This window comes from Melospiza georgiana, chromosome 5, assembly GCF_028018845.1.
Source record: "Melospiza georgiana isolate bMelGeo1 chromosome 5, bMelGeo1.pri, whole genome shotgun sequence".
Lineage (NCBI taxonomy): Eukaryota > Metazoa > Chordata > Aves > Passeriformes > Passerellidae > Melospiza > Melospiza georgiana.
Window position 1 is genome coordinate 29496970 of NC_080434.1, and position 11984 is coordinate 29508953.

General features: G+C 40.2%; 1 protein-coding gene across 1 annotated transcript; it reads left to right on the plus strand.

Annotated features, from left to right (window-relative positions):
* The first annotated feature begins 327 nt into the window (after positions 1-327).
* Positions 328-11231, plus strand: TMEM184C (transmembrane protein 184C). The gene is made up of 10 exons (XM_058025049.1): positions 328-581; positions 2342-2472; positions 2567-2603; positions 3308-3513; positions 4414-4488; positions 5254-5347; positions 6274-6386; positions 7050-7149; positions 7611-7782; positions 8165-11231. Exons 1-10 carry the CDS (start codon positions 465-467, stop codon positions 8455-8457), a joined length of 1338 nt encoding a protein of 445 aa, XP_057881032.1. The 5' UTR covers positions 328-464; the 3' UTR covers positions 8458-11231.
* Positions 11232-11984: the final 753 nt, after the last annotated feature.

An 11984-nucleotide genomic window follows, 5' to 3' on the forward strand; every position in this document is an offset into this window, starting at 1 on the left:
CCGGCACCGCGGCCATTCCCGGCCATTCCCTGACGCGCATTCCCTGATACTCATTCCCTGCTTCAGCTCCAGCCGCTGCGGAGAGCGGCACAGCCCACTGCCGCCGAGCGGGGGGGGGGGCGGGTGGAACACACCAACCCTCCCAAAGCTGAGGGGGGCATGTCTGCGCGCTTCCCCCTGGCTGTCCCGGGTGGGCGGGCCAGCGGTGATGGGCAGGGCGCACAGCCAATCAAAGAGGCTGGCGGGAGGGGCGGGGCAGCCGGAAGCGGCGCCGGGCGGAAGAGCCGCGGGGACTGGGCTGGGCGCGCCGGGGTGGGACCGGGCCGGGCCGGGATAGGGAGCGCCGCCGGCATACCGAGGGCAGCCCGCAAACGGAGCCGAGGCGGCGGCCCCGCCGGTGATGCGCACTCCGCAGGGGCTGCCGGCCCGCTGAGGTCGGTGCGAGGAGCGGCGGCGGCGCGGCCATGCCGTGCACCTGCGGGAACTGGCGGCGATGGATCCGGCCGCTCGTGGTGCTGCTCTACATCGTGGGGCTGCTGGTGGTGGTGCCGCTCTGCGTGTGGGAGCTGCAGAAGCTGGAGGTGAGCGGCGCGGCCGGGCCGTGGGCAGCGGGCTCGGCCCCGGGCAGGGAGCGGCGGGGAAATAAATGTGCTACCTCATCGGAAAAGTGTAAAAGTGTGGAAATCACAGGTGCCAGGGGGATGGATCCAGGCTCTGCTCCGTGGTGCCCCCCAATAGGACAAGAGGCAACAGCAGAAACTGATGCACAGGAAGTTCCACCTGGGTATGAGGAAGAAGTTTACTGTGCAGTGACCACACATTGGAACAGATAGTCCAGAGAGATTGTGGAGTGTCCCCTCCTGGAGGTATTCAAGAACCATCTGGACACAATCCAGTGCCGTGTGCTCTGGGATGACTCTGCTTGACCAGATGACCCAATATGGTCCCCTCCAACCTGATCCATTCCTTGAAAGGACAGGCTGGAGAAGTGCCATGATGCTGCTGGTCTCATTTGTCCTGCTGTTAAAGCCCTAGTGAACTTCAGAGGAGCACAGCAGTGTTTCTTTCCCCTTCTGTTTCCATAATAGTTGGTGTTTGAACAGTTGGTACAATTCCCAAGAAACTCAAGTCAGCCAAGAGTCTCAAAGTGACAAGAACAGGTCAGGTTGGAGGGGAGCACAGTGCATCACCTGGTCCAACCTCCCTGCTCAAGCAGGGTCGTCCCAGAGCACAGGATGGCACAGGATCGTGTCCAGACTGTTCTTGAGTATCTCCAGCAGGGGAGACTCCCCACCCTCACTAGACAATCTGTCCCACTGTGAGGTCTCTGCACAGTAAAGGAGTTCTTCATGGTCAGGTGAAACTTCCTGGGCATCAGTTCCTGTTGTTGCCTCTTATCCTGTTGCTGGGCACCACCAAGAAGAGTCTGGCTCGCTCCGTAAGTTCATCCCAGAACTTAGATTTTGAAACTTAGTTCTAGTGCTGGCATTCATAAAGGTATTTCTGTCTGTTTTGGGAGAATTTAGTAGAGCATCTCTATGGATAGAGAAGCTCCTGTTTCATGCTGGTGGTACTGTAACTGTGGTGTGTGAATTACACACATATGATCACATCACTTCTCTAACAAGAAGTAAAATTTTTACCTTAAAATATATGTGTTGGTCATTGTGATACAGGTCTGTGGCCCTGGAGGTAAGTTTTTTCAGGGTATAATTTTCAGGACTTAATGACAGTAAGATCTGTCTTGAATGTGTTTAAAATTTTCTGGTTTAAATTCCTGTTCTGATGCATAATGCATGCTCAGCATAATAGGTGTTTATATCCAAGTTTCTACCATTAAGTCTGATACTTGTATCAGTTTTACTTCTGATCAGAAGTAAAACTAGAAAACAACAGGAGACATGGGATGTTGATGTAACGTAGGGGATCAGAAAAACGATTCTCATCAAAGGAAACTGGCAAGAGTCTCCCATGTTTCTCAGGTTTTGGTACTTAGGATCATTAGTTGTTTTTCAGAGAGCTTTGATTTAAAATTTCAACCCTGTGTTTTAGCAGACATTGTGGTTTTATGTGTCTACATCCATATCTGTTCCAGTTTGTTAAATGAAAACCAATTGATTACTATTTGAAACTTGATTTTAAAGCTAAAAAGACTTTAAATCCACAGGTTTTCAGAAACTTTGTAATGCAGCACTAATCAAGACAAGTTCCATATACATAAAACAAGGACCCTGTTGTGGGTTTCAGTAATTAAGTACTGGGCATTACTCTGCTTTTGTGAAATGTTTTGTGTACTTGTAATAACTTGACAGTATTAAGACTGAAACTTTGATCTTGCAAGGTTGGAATTCATACCAAGGCATGGTTTATCGCTGGGATATTTCTGCTAATGACTATTCCAATATCTCTCTGGGGGATACTGCAACACTTAGTCCATTATACTCAACCTGAGTTACAGAAACCAATAATAAGGTAATATTTCACGTTTTACCTATGCTACAAATACTGGATTTAATTCAGACTAAAAATACCTTTAGTAATGTAAAATGTTCTTTTGTTGTAACAGGATTCTGTGGATGGTGCCGATTTACAGTTTAGACAGTGTAAGTGTTCCCTTGCTGTTACCAGCTCAATCAAATTCTGTTTGTTGTGGGAGTGAGGGAAAACAGTGTCAGGCAGAAACTGTGCTGCATGGAGGGGTAGTCTTAGAAACTTCTGGGCATTCCTGTTTATGGATTATGTCAGAGGCATAGCTCTAGTCATGCCACATTCTTCTTTTGGAGATTTGGGGTTGCTTTTGATAACCTTTCTTAACCCTGTCCTTGAGTATCCTTTATGATGGATGTGGAAGGGGGTGTGACAGGACCCTTATTTTAAGCCTTCCATCTTAATAGCAGAAGTGGGAACAGGACTGATCCAAGAGCTGCCTCAAAATTCAGTGCTGTACCTTCCTTACCCAAGTTAGGCTTACTACTAGAATTCTTTCCTGAGTTATGCTGAGTGCTAAAATGATTCCTTTTTGGTTCAGGGGACAAAGGATAACATCCTTTGTGCAGTACAACAGCATTGTGATAGTCAGAAACTGAGAGCTCTGACAGCTGATCATAACCAGTTTCACTAAAAGTAAAAAGTCGGGTTTTGGTCTGCATCTCAGCTGTGTGTGTTATTTTGTAGCTGTAGCATTGCTCTCCCCTTAGCCCTGTTTGGTCAGTGCCTGCTGGCTCCAGAGCTTGCTGAAGCGGTGTTGTCGTTGGGATCCCTTTTGTCTTTCTCGCACATAACCTCTTGTGTACCTCTCTTCTTGCAGTGGATAGCTTTGAAATACCCCAAGATTGCAATATATGTGGATACATGTCGAGAATGCTATGAAGCTTATGTCATCTATAACTTTATGGTTTTTCTTTCAAATTACTTAACCAACCGGTACCCAAACCTGGTGTTAATAATAGAGGCGAAAGATCAGCAGAGACATCTGCCCCCTCTCTGTTGCTGTCCCTCGTGGGCTATGGGAGAGTGAGTATATCCTGACATCTTCAAGCTCTGGCCTGTGTAGGCAGTTCCAAACATTTTGTTTTCATTTTTAGCAGCATAACAATTGCTGCTTGATGGAGGGAGTTTATGGCTTGTATGTGTTTGGTCAGCTGTGAACCTCTGCTGAAAGCAGCTGTGGATGAGTGATAGTCTAGCTATAAAACATCATGTGAATTGGACTTAGTTACTAACATGCATGGATTGACTCAAGGGGTGCTGAAGGAAGCTTTCTTATTTTTAAAAATACTAAAAAACCTCTCCTGGAATCTGCTTCTTTTGCTGTTTGCCAAAAACCTCATGTGAAATTGGGAGCAGACTGGGTAGCCTGTTGTTTTTACTTCAGGTGAAGGGTAAAAGGCCTTCTGCATCTATATGTCTATTTCTGAATGCTTAAACTGATAAAATCTCTCTCTCTCAGAAGGTTTTGATTTTGATAAAGCTGTTTGGGGTGAGGGGAAGGGAAGGTGGGCTTCAGTGGTCACAGCTTCTGTATACAGTTTGCCATACTGGGTAAAGAGCTTTGGGTCTCTTAAGGGTTTAGGGCAATTATTATGATTTTTAAATCTCTTATATTTAGACTCAAGTTTTTCTTACATCTTCAAACACAGCAAAAATTGCATTCTCTTTGTTTAGCCCAGCCAGAAGCTTTTCATGGCTAAAATAAGTGAATCATTGAATATTTACTGTAACATGTCTGTAAAAATCCAGCTCTTTTGTGTATTTTGTGTATACACACTGATGCAACATCTTAAGTCCTGGATGTAGAAGTTGAAATTACCATCAAATTAAAATTTAACTTAGTAAATCTACTGAGAATAGGACTCATCCATAAGAGAATTGTATTTAAATCCCTGTACAATGAATTTTTTGTTTCTCTTTCAGAGTTTTATTATTTAGATGTAAACTGGGTGTTTTGCAGTACACTGTTGTCAGACCATTTACTACCATCATTGCTTTGTAAGTACACTGATAAATAATTAATATTGATCTTCAGGATATGATTTTGAGTTACACTGGAAAGAATTGTCAGGCCCTTTGTATTGGATCAAGGCAGTTTAAAAGCAGACTCATGTTGCATGCTAAATGGGTCCCAACAATTTGAATCAACTTATGATTTCTTTATGGCTTTTCTATAGCAAATGACTATTTGCAGAATTGAAATCATGAATACTTAATGCCAGCTTCTGTAATCAGTGGGATAGAATGTGAAGTACTGTTGGGGTGGGAAAAATATTTTTATTATCTCAAGTTTTAGATTCTTTTCTCCTCCTCCCTTTTTTTCATTGACTTCATCAACTGAGAATTTTTAAAGGCAAATTTCTTGTAACTTCTAAATTTTTTTAACTTCACATGTGACAAGCTTGACTGTGTGCCTGCATATCATACAGCCTGTGTCTGTAAAGGAACAGTAGACAGTCAGGCATGATGATACTGAAAGCTTAATTTCATGAGCTTTGCATTGATGGTCATTACTGTTAATTCTGTGGGACTGTGAAAAAAGTTGCTACTCACAATGAATATCCATATAAATATTTCTATTTTTTATATTTATATATATATACACATGCTGTTGGAAACTGATTCTTGTGCAGGCCCCCAGTGCCCATATTTGAGTACCAGAAGAGGTTTTGAATTCTAAGGATTGACTGATACAGTGAAGATGTAGCACTTGAGGGAAGTGATCTGTTACTCCATAGTGATTAATTCTAAAAATTCTTCCAGAATTTGTGAACTGGTGGGAGTGTATGATGAAGGAAACTTCAGCTTCAACAATGCATGGACTTACCTAGTTATACTCAACAACATGTCACAACTAGTGAGTATCAGGAGTACATCTTTCTGCTCTTGGAATTCATCAGTATTATGTGAATCTTCTATGTGAACTGTTGGCAGTGATTGTGTAAATATCTGGTAATTCTTACAGGTAGAATATTTTCTATTTTAAGTCAAAAATGCTGTCTGTTAAATATTATGTATGAAAAAACTGGAAAACCAGATAATCTAAAACTTTGTTATTTTTACAATGAAGCTCTATTAAGTAAGAACCTTTCTACCCCAAATTATTTGATGGGTGAGGTGGTCTGGCCCAGGCATTAGAGCTGCAGACCTGCCCCTCTCTGGTAAGAGATGACTCCACTTGCTTCCCTTCAGCACTCATACAAAGAATCAATATGCTAAAAATTCTGTGTTAAAAATGGTGATAACATTCACAGGAAAAAATGGAAATGGTGTGTGCAGTGCTGAGAGTCTGGCCTACCCAACATCTTTTTTTTGTTGGGTCAGCTGTCAGATAATGTCAGGGTAAGATGTCAGCCCCTAAAATTGAGAATTTCATTTTGGAGTCTATGGATTGCTCTTACTTCTCTTGCCAACAGCAGCAGGAGTCAGAACGGCATAACAACTGGGATCATTTGGAAATTCTGTCCTCCTCCTGCTGCCACCCCTGTGTTTGATGGGTCACTGTCACAGAAGAAGCTGTAATTGCTTTCTGCTGTGACAGCAGTCCCAACAGCAACTTCTGTGTCCTGGTTGAAATGATTGGAATTTCAGGAATAAAAAAAAAAAAAAAGGCTTTAAAACAGAAAGTCTTTTTTTATAAATAAATAAAAAAAAAAAACCAGATAGCATTTTAAGGTTGTCTCATGCTATGATACATGTTTTAACTGTAGAGATGGTGTAACAATTCCCTCACAAAATAAACATGGGTTTGAAAGCTTTCATTCATTTTCTTTTCCTTGTCAGTTTGCCATGTATTGTCTGGTGCTGTTTTACAAAGTACTGCGTGAGGAACTGAACCCTATCCAGCCTGTTGGCAAGTTCCTTTGTGTGAAGATGGTAGTTTTTGTTTCTTTCTGGTAAGTGGATTTTTTACTTGTTACTTCTTGCTCTCAGGGCAGATTGCAGATGAGCTAAAAAGGCTGGATTTGTTACTGAAGGCTTAGAATGTCTGCCCATAATCTTAGTGAGCTGCAGTGAGGGGAAGAGGGTGCTACTGTGTTGGAGAGAGCAGTCTTGTTCACTTAAAATTATTTTTTAGACTTGCTCTTTGTAAGGTGATTCTCAAGAACATAACTTATTTTAGACTCTTTACTTGCAGTTATTTCAAAACTAATTTCCTTTTAAAAGTAAAAAAATTACTTTTTCAAAATAAGTTACTGTAAGGTAAATAAAAATTGCTGTTTGAGCATTGCTTACACTTAGCTGCTAATGAGGGAGTGTATTTGACTATCAGAGCATTACTCGCTACAGCAGCATCCTGAAAGAGAAGGAACTTGTTCTAATGACTAACTGGAGCAACAAACTCCTTTAGTTTTTTGTTCTGTTGGTCTTTAGGGTCAGGGATGAATGACATCTCTTGTTAAGTTTGTTTCCTCCTCTTAAAATCTAAGTATATGAACAGAAAAGTTTTTTTTTAAGATTCTTCCTACGTATACATATGACCAGATTTGCTTGCAGATTTTTGGCACTACTGTTACAATTCTAATACAAAGATTTCTTATAATAAAATCTCTTTATAGGCAGGCTGTGCTCATTGCATTGCTGGTGAAGGTTGGTGTTATTTCTGAGAAACACACCTGGGATTGGCAAAGTGTGGAAGCTGTGGCTACAGGCTTACAGGTAGGAGCAGATGGTTATTTCTGGGCAGAAATGGTTATATGTAACATGACATAGCTGATCTCAAGGAAATACTTGGAAATACTCAAGGAAATAACACAGGCTTGATTAGTAATGAATTATTCTAAGCAGGGCTAAGTTTCAGCCAATGAGCCCATGTGAGTTTTATGCTTAACATTTCTATATCCATGGCAGAAGGAATGTGCTCCAGTGAAATATGTCTGGATATCCTTACATTTCTTCTTGCAGGTATTCATTGTAGAGCTGCTGCTTGTTGCTTGTTAAATTATCTGTTTAAGTGAAGTCCTGTATGTGTGGCTCTCTGAAAGCTGCCAGGAATATCCTGGTGGAAAAGTAGCTGGTGTCAGTATCCCAGGGCAATTGCAGCCTTTCAGTTGTAGAAGAAACCCAGAACTATTTTTCTCCAGTTGTGAATGATTAAGTCAGTATCTCTGTCATTGCAGGATTTTATCATTTGTGTGGAGATGTTTCTGGCTGCTATTGCACATCACTACAGTTTTTCCTATAAACCTTATGTTCAAGAGGCTGAAGAAGGCTCATGCTTTGACTCCTTCCTTGCAATGTGGGATATTTCTGACCTAAGGGCAGATATCTCCGAACAGGTTCGAAATGTGGGTAAGTAACAGGATTTGTACAGTCTATCAACAGCATCTGTATTTCCAGCTTCATGTCACACTATTGCCCACCTTTACTGAGAACATTCTGTTACCAATTCAGTGGCAGCGGCATGCCTAGAGGATTTGATGGTTTATCTGGCACTTTTTTCTTTCCAGAATTCCTGACTGATTTAGTCTAGGTTTTAATTTTTCTTTTAACAAGAAAAGGTTGGGTAAGTTGTTTTTCTCTTAAATGGAAAGACATACTTTTCTTTATTAAAACTAACAATGCCCATGTAAAACTAATACAAAACAAAGACTTATCTTCTAATTTAACATGACTGTGTTCAAAGACTAGTGTTGGAAGGATTAAAAAATCTTTTCATTTTGCATAATTCTAGGGAGGACAGTTTTGGGCCAGCCAAGGAAAATGTTTTTTGCTGAAGATCATGAACAAAATGAGCATACAAGTTTACTGTCTTCATCTACTCAAGACCCAATTTCTGATGCTTCTTCAATGCCATCTTCACCCATGGGTCACTATCAGGGGTTTGGACACACTGTGACCCCTCTCACAACACCGACGACAGCCCCTGCAGTGGATGGGATTTTTAACCCTTCTGCCAGTCAGGATGCTGAGGAATCCCCTGAACTAGAGAATAACTTAGCAGAGAAAGCTCTGGAAAAAAGTTAAACTTGCCTTTTCTTTGAATGTGTCAAGGAGTCATTACATACTTGCCACACGTGTCCTGTTAACATGTACTGTTAAGGATGGAAGTTGGAAAGCTTGGGAAAGCTGCTGCATGCACAGGAAGAGGATATGGCATGGCTATAACTGACATCTGAATCCAGAATCTATGATGGATGTGAGCATCTGTGAGTACCCCATGGATATGAAACACGCACACTGTAAAGGTTTCTGCATAAATTTAAGCATCATCTCCTTAAACTGCTAAATGCTTCCACATCATATCAAAGTTACACTGAATTTCATTAGTGCAAAAGAAACATTAAAAAAAATATCCTCTGCTCATATAAAAATGAAGTGCAAGTACTACTAGCAATGGGAAAGCCTAATTTCAGGAATGTATTTTAAGGAGAGCAGTAGCAAAAACTGTTTGTGTTAACTTTGCTTGTCTTAATGATGGTTAACTTCCATAGCCAGTGCTGAAAATGGAATGTGAATGGGTGAAATGATAGCTTCTGTACAGATGCCACCTTCTTCCCATTCCTACATAGCTAAATCAAGTCCCTTATGAAGATAGTTACTACCAAGCACTAGTAAAGAATCTCTACAAGAAAACATTCCCCGCAGGCCTTGCTATCATGCCCAGATCATGTGGTTGGTGTATCTGTTGTCTTTGAGGCTCATAGTTTGTCTTTTATATCCAGAAGAGACAGCCAGGATGGTAGGTTTTGGATTAATACTTTACCTTGACTATTCTTTTCCCTAGCCTTCTAAAATAAGAATCATGGTTACTTACCTTAAAATACATGGAGGGGGAATGAAGGATATTGAAAAGGAAGTAGAAAACAAAACTGATTTCTTTATTTTGGGCTGCAGTAAGTTCTTTAACACTTAAGTTTTTTTAAGCTGTTAAAGCAGGATATTTTCTGTCTGTAGTAATTTGTGTTCTTAAATTTGTGTCTGTGTGTGATTGTATTATGCTTCTAGTATAGCCTGGATTCAAATGTAATAGCTGTTTTTTCCCCAGAAAAGACCTTTGCTGAGGTAAAACTATGTAGTAATCTAATACTGGAGTTACTAGGGCTAGATTTCAGCCCAAGAAGCAGTACACTTGTATCAAAACGTTACTTTGCAAAAACTGACAATGTCAGTTTTTTGTTTTTATCCCATTATCAGATTTTTACTATTATTGCATGTTTGCAATCTGACAAAAACAACCAAACCAGTAGAGCACTACTTTTTAAATGACAAGATCATAAGTTTCTTTTTCAGCATTGTTAGCATTTCCAGGATAAATGTTTAACTTCTGGCTGTCAGTAAATTCATCTTAAGTGCTTCTTTTGCAGTACTAGTGTGATGTAAATATTGCGCCTTACTCACTAGGCTGCATATTTTATAGCTGAGTATGTACTTGCTGTATCTGAAGTTAGTGAGAAAGTGAAAATCATGATTTTCCATTTGCCAACTCATTGCCTTTGTTGTAAATAAGCAATTAAAGATTTTATTTAAACGGTTCACCTTCTATCAATTTGATTTACTATTACAGTAATTTAAGAGTGTGAATGGTACATGACTACAACCATCGTCATAGAAGAAGAGATCTTAAGTAGAACTGCTGCAAGAGTTTGTGCTTTCAGTATTTCATGGCTTGTACTGTAAAGGGAATTCTTGTTTGGGTTTATAAAGAATCAGAATCTTTAATCTATGATCCCAGGTCTCACTTATGCATGTACCAGCTTTGCTCTAAAAGGAAACAACTTGTACAGGTTCACAGAGCATTGGGACCTCAATGCCCACTGCAGCACAACCAGAAATAACCTCATTTCCTGCATCTGTACAGGTAAAAAGGGGCAGGGGCAGGAGGAATATCTGAGGCAGCAGGGCTGCTGCAAGCAGAGTAGCTGCTCTAACTCTTCAAAAACCTCTGGAGACGTTTTTTTTTAATACTTGAAGTTATGTCTGTTTGGTGTAAAACAGGTTCAGAGAGGACTTTGATAGGAAAACAGATTATTTAAGTGTCTTGGTTAATTCTTTCAGGGTATTTATTGAAAGCTACTAAGTTATTATTATTCAGTTATTCTATTTGCACAATATAATATTCCTGCTTGTTTGTTTCTTTCTGGGAGAAAAGTTATTTTTTTAATTGCAGCAGCTTATAGGATTGTACCTTTCCCTAAAAACTGCCAGTGAATTTAAAAAATAAATACAAATCTTGCAATGATACCTACCCTGTCTTTTGAAAACCACTACCACAGTATTCCACAGCAAAACCTATCACAATTACATAAAAAGTTAATTTGCAAATAGTTCATTTTCCTCTTAACTGTATTTATTCCTGTTGTTTTATGCCAAATCTCCTCCCAAGTTTTTTGATCAGAAGTCTTGAGGATTGCTCTTGCCTTACTCAAGGAGACTAGAATGTCTTTCATTTGTCTTGTAGCAATTTTCCTTTCATCTTAATTACTAAAATCTTAATAAATACACCTAACCTACTCTGTAAAGTTTTTGTTTTTATCAGAGATCTTCTTGCACAAGAAATGTAAACACTTTTCTATACAACTGCACTCTGGTAAAATCACCATTACCAGGTTTAGTTGTGTCAGACTAACTTAAAATTTTATGGATCATGGTTTTGGGTTTAAGAAGCACTGGGTTTTATGTAGTATCAAAAGCCTCTGTCCTATACTCTAACTCACTTGCAATTCATTATACATTATACCCCTTGGATAAGGGATGGTATCCAGTTACTTTATCTTCAGAAAACATTACTTTGTGCCTCTGCTTTGGAAAAAAATAAAATGGAGATGTTTCCTCCACCCTTCCAAAAGCAGCTTTATTACAGCAATTTCTCAGGTGCAGGTTCAGCTGAGGCTGGGACACCTCCAGCTCTAACAGTCCCTGAAGTTAAACTGAGTGGACTTCACAGAAATTGATATATAGAAATAAGTTAAACTATCTGAAATGTTTGACCTAATGAAGAGTATATAATGGCTTCAGCAGGCCCAGAACTTACAGAAGAATCATTTTTGGATGGCTCTTTATACTGGCTGCTGTTAAGGCAAGATCACAGAATTGCCTCTTCTCAATTAAACAGACTGCACATTAAAAAGAAGCTTAGCTACAGAAAAATCTTGCTAACAGTCTTCCTCCTCTCTGCAGAGGTAGAATCAGTGCTGAGTTCAAAGCTTTTATTAGTCTTCCACTTGTGTACAAATTTAGTAGAAGGAACTGGTTACCTGCATTATACCAGGATGTAATGCTGTAGAAGGTAGTCAGGAGCACTGCAGTGACAGTTGTATTTTATACAACTTTCTACAGATAAGTTAATTCCAATTGTATTCCTAGAAAAAAATTTCTGGGGGATTCTAAAAAGTTTATCAGTTTTACCTTCCATTACATAGCTTGAGTTACCTAACAGCAGTCCTTTACAGCTTTTTAGAATGCTCTGTGTGCAGCACTAATTAGTGATCCTGCAGCTGGAATGCTGTTCAGTCCTCCCACAAGGGGAACATCTCAATACACTGATGTAGGAG

Bases quoted from the DNA above. Each gene is read 5' to 3' on its own strand.
- TMEM184C (XM_058025049.1), top strand. From the start codon at position 465: ATGCCGTGCACCTGCGGGAACTGGCGGCGATGGATCCGGCCGCTCGTG. The intron at 582-2,341 runs GTGAGCGGCGCG...TGATCTTGCAAG, and splicing joins GGGAGCTGCAGAAGCTGGAG to GTTGGAATTCATACCAAGGC. The intron at 6,387-7,049 runs GTAAGTGGATTT...ATCTCTTTATAG, and splicing joins GTAGTTTTTGTTTCTTTCTG to GCAGGCTGTGCTCATTGCAT.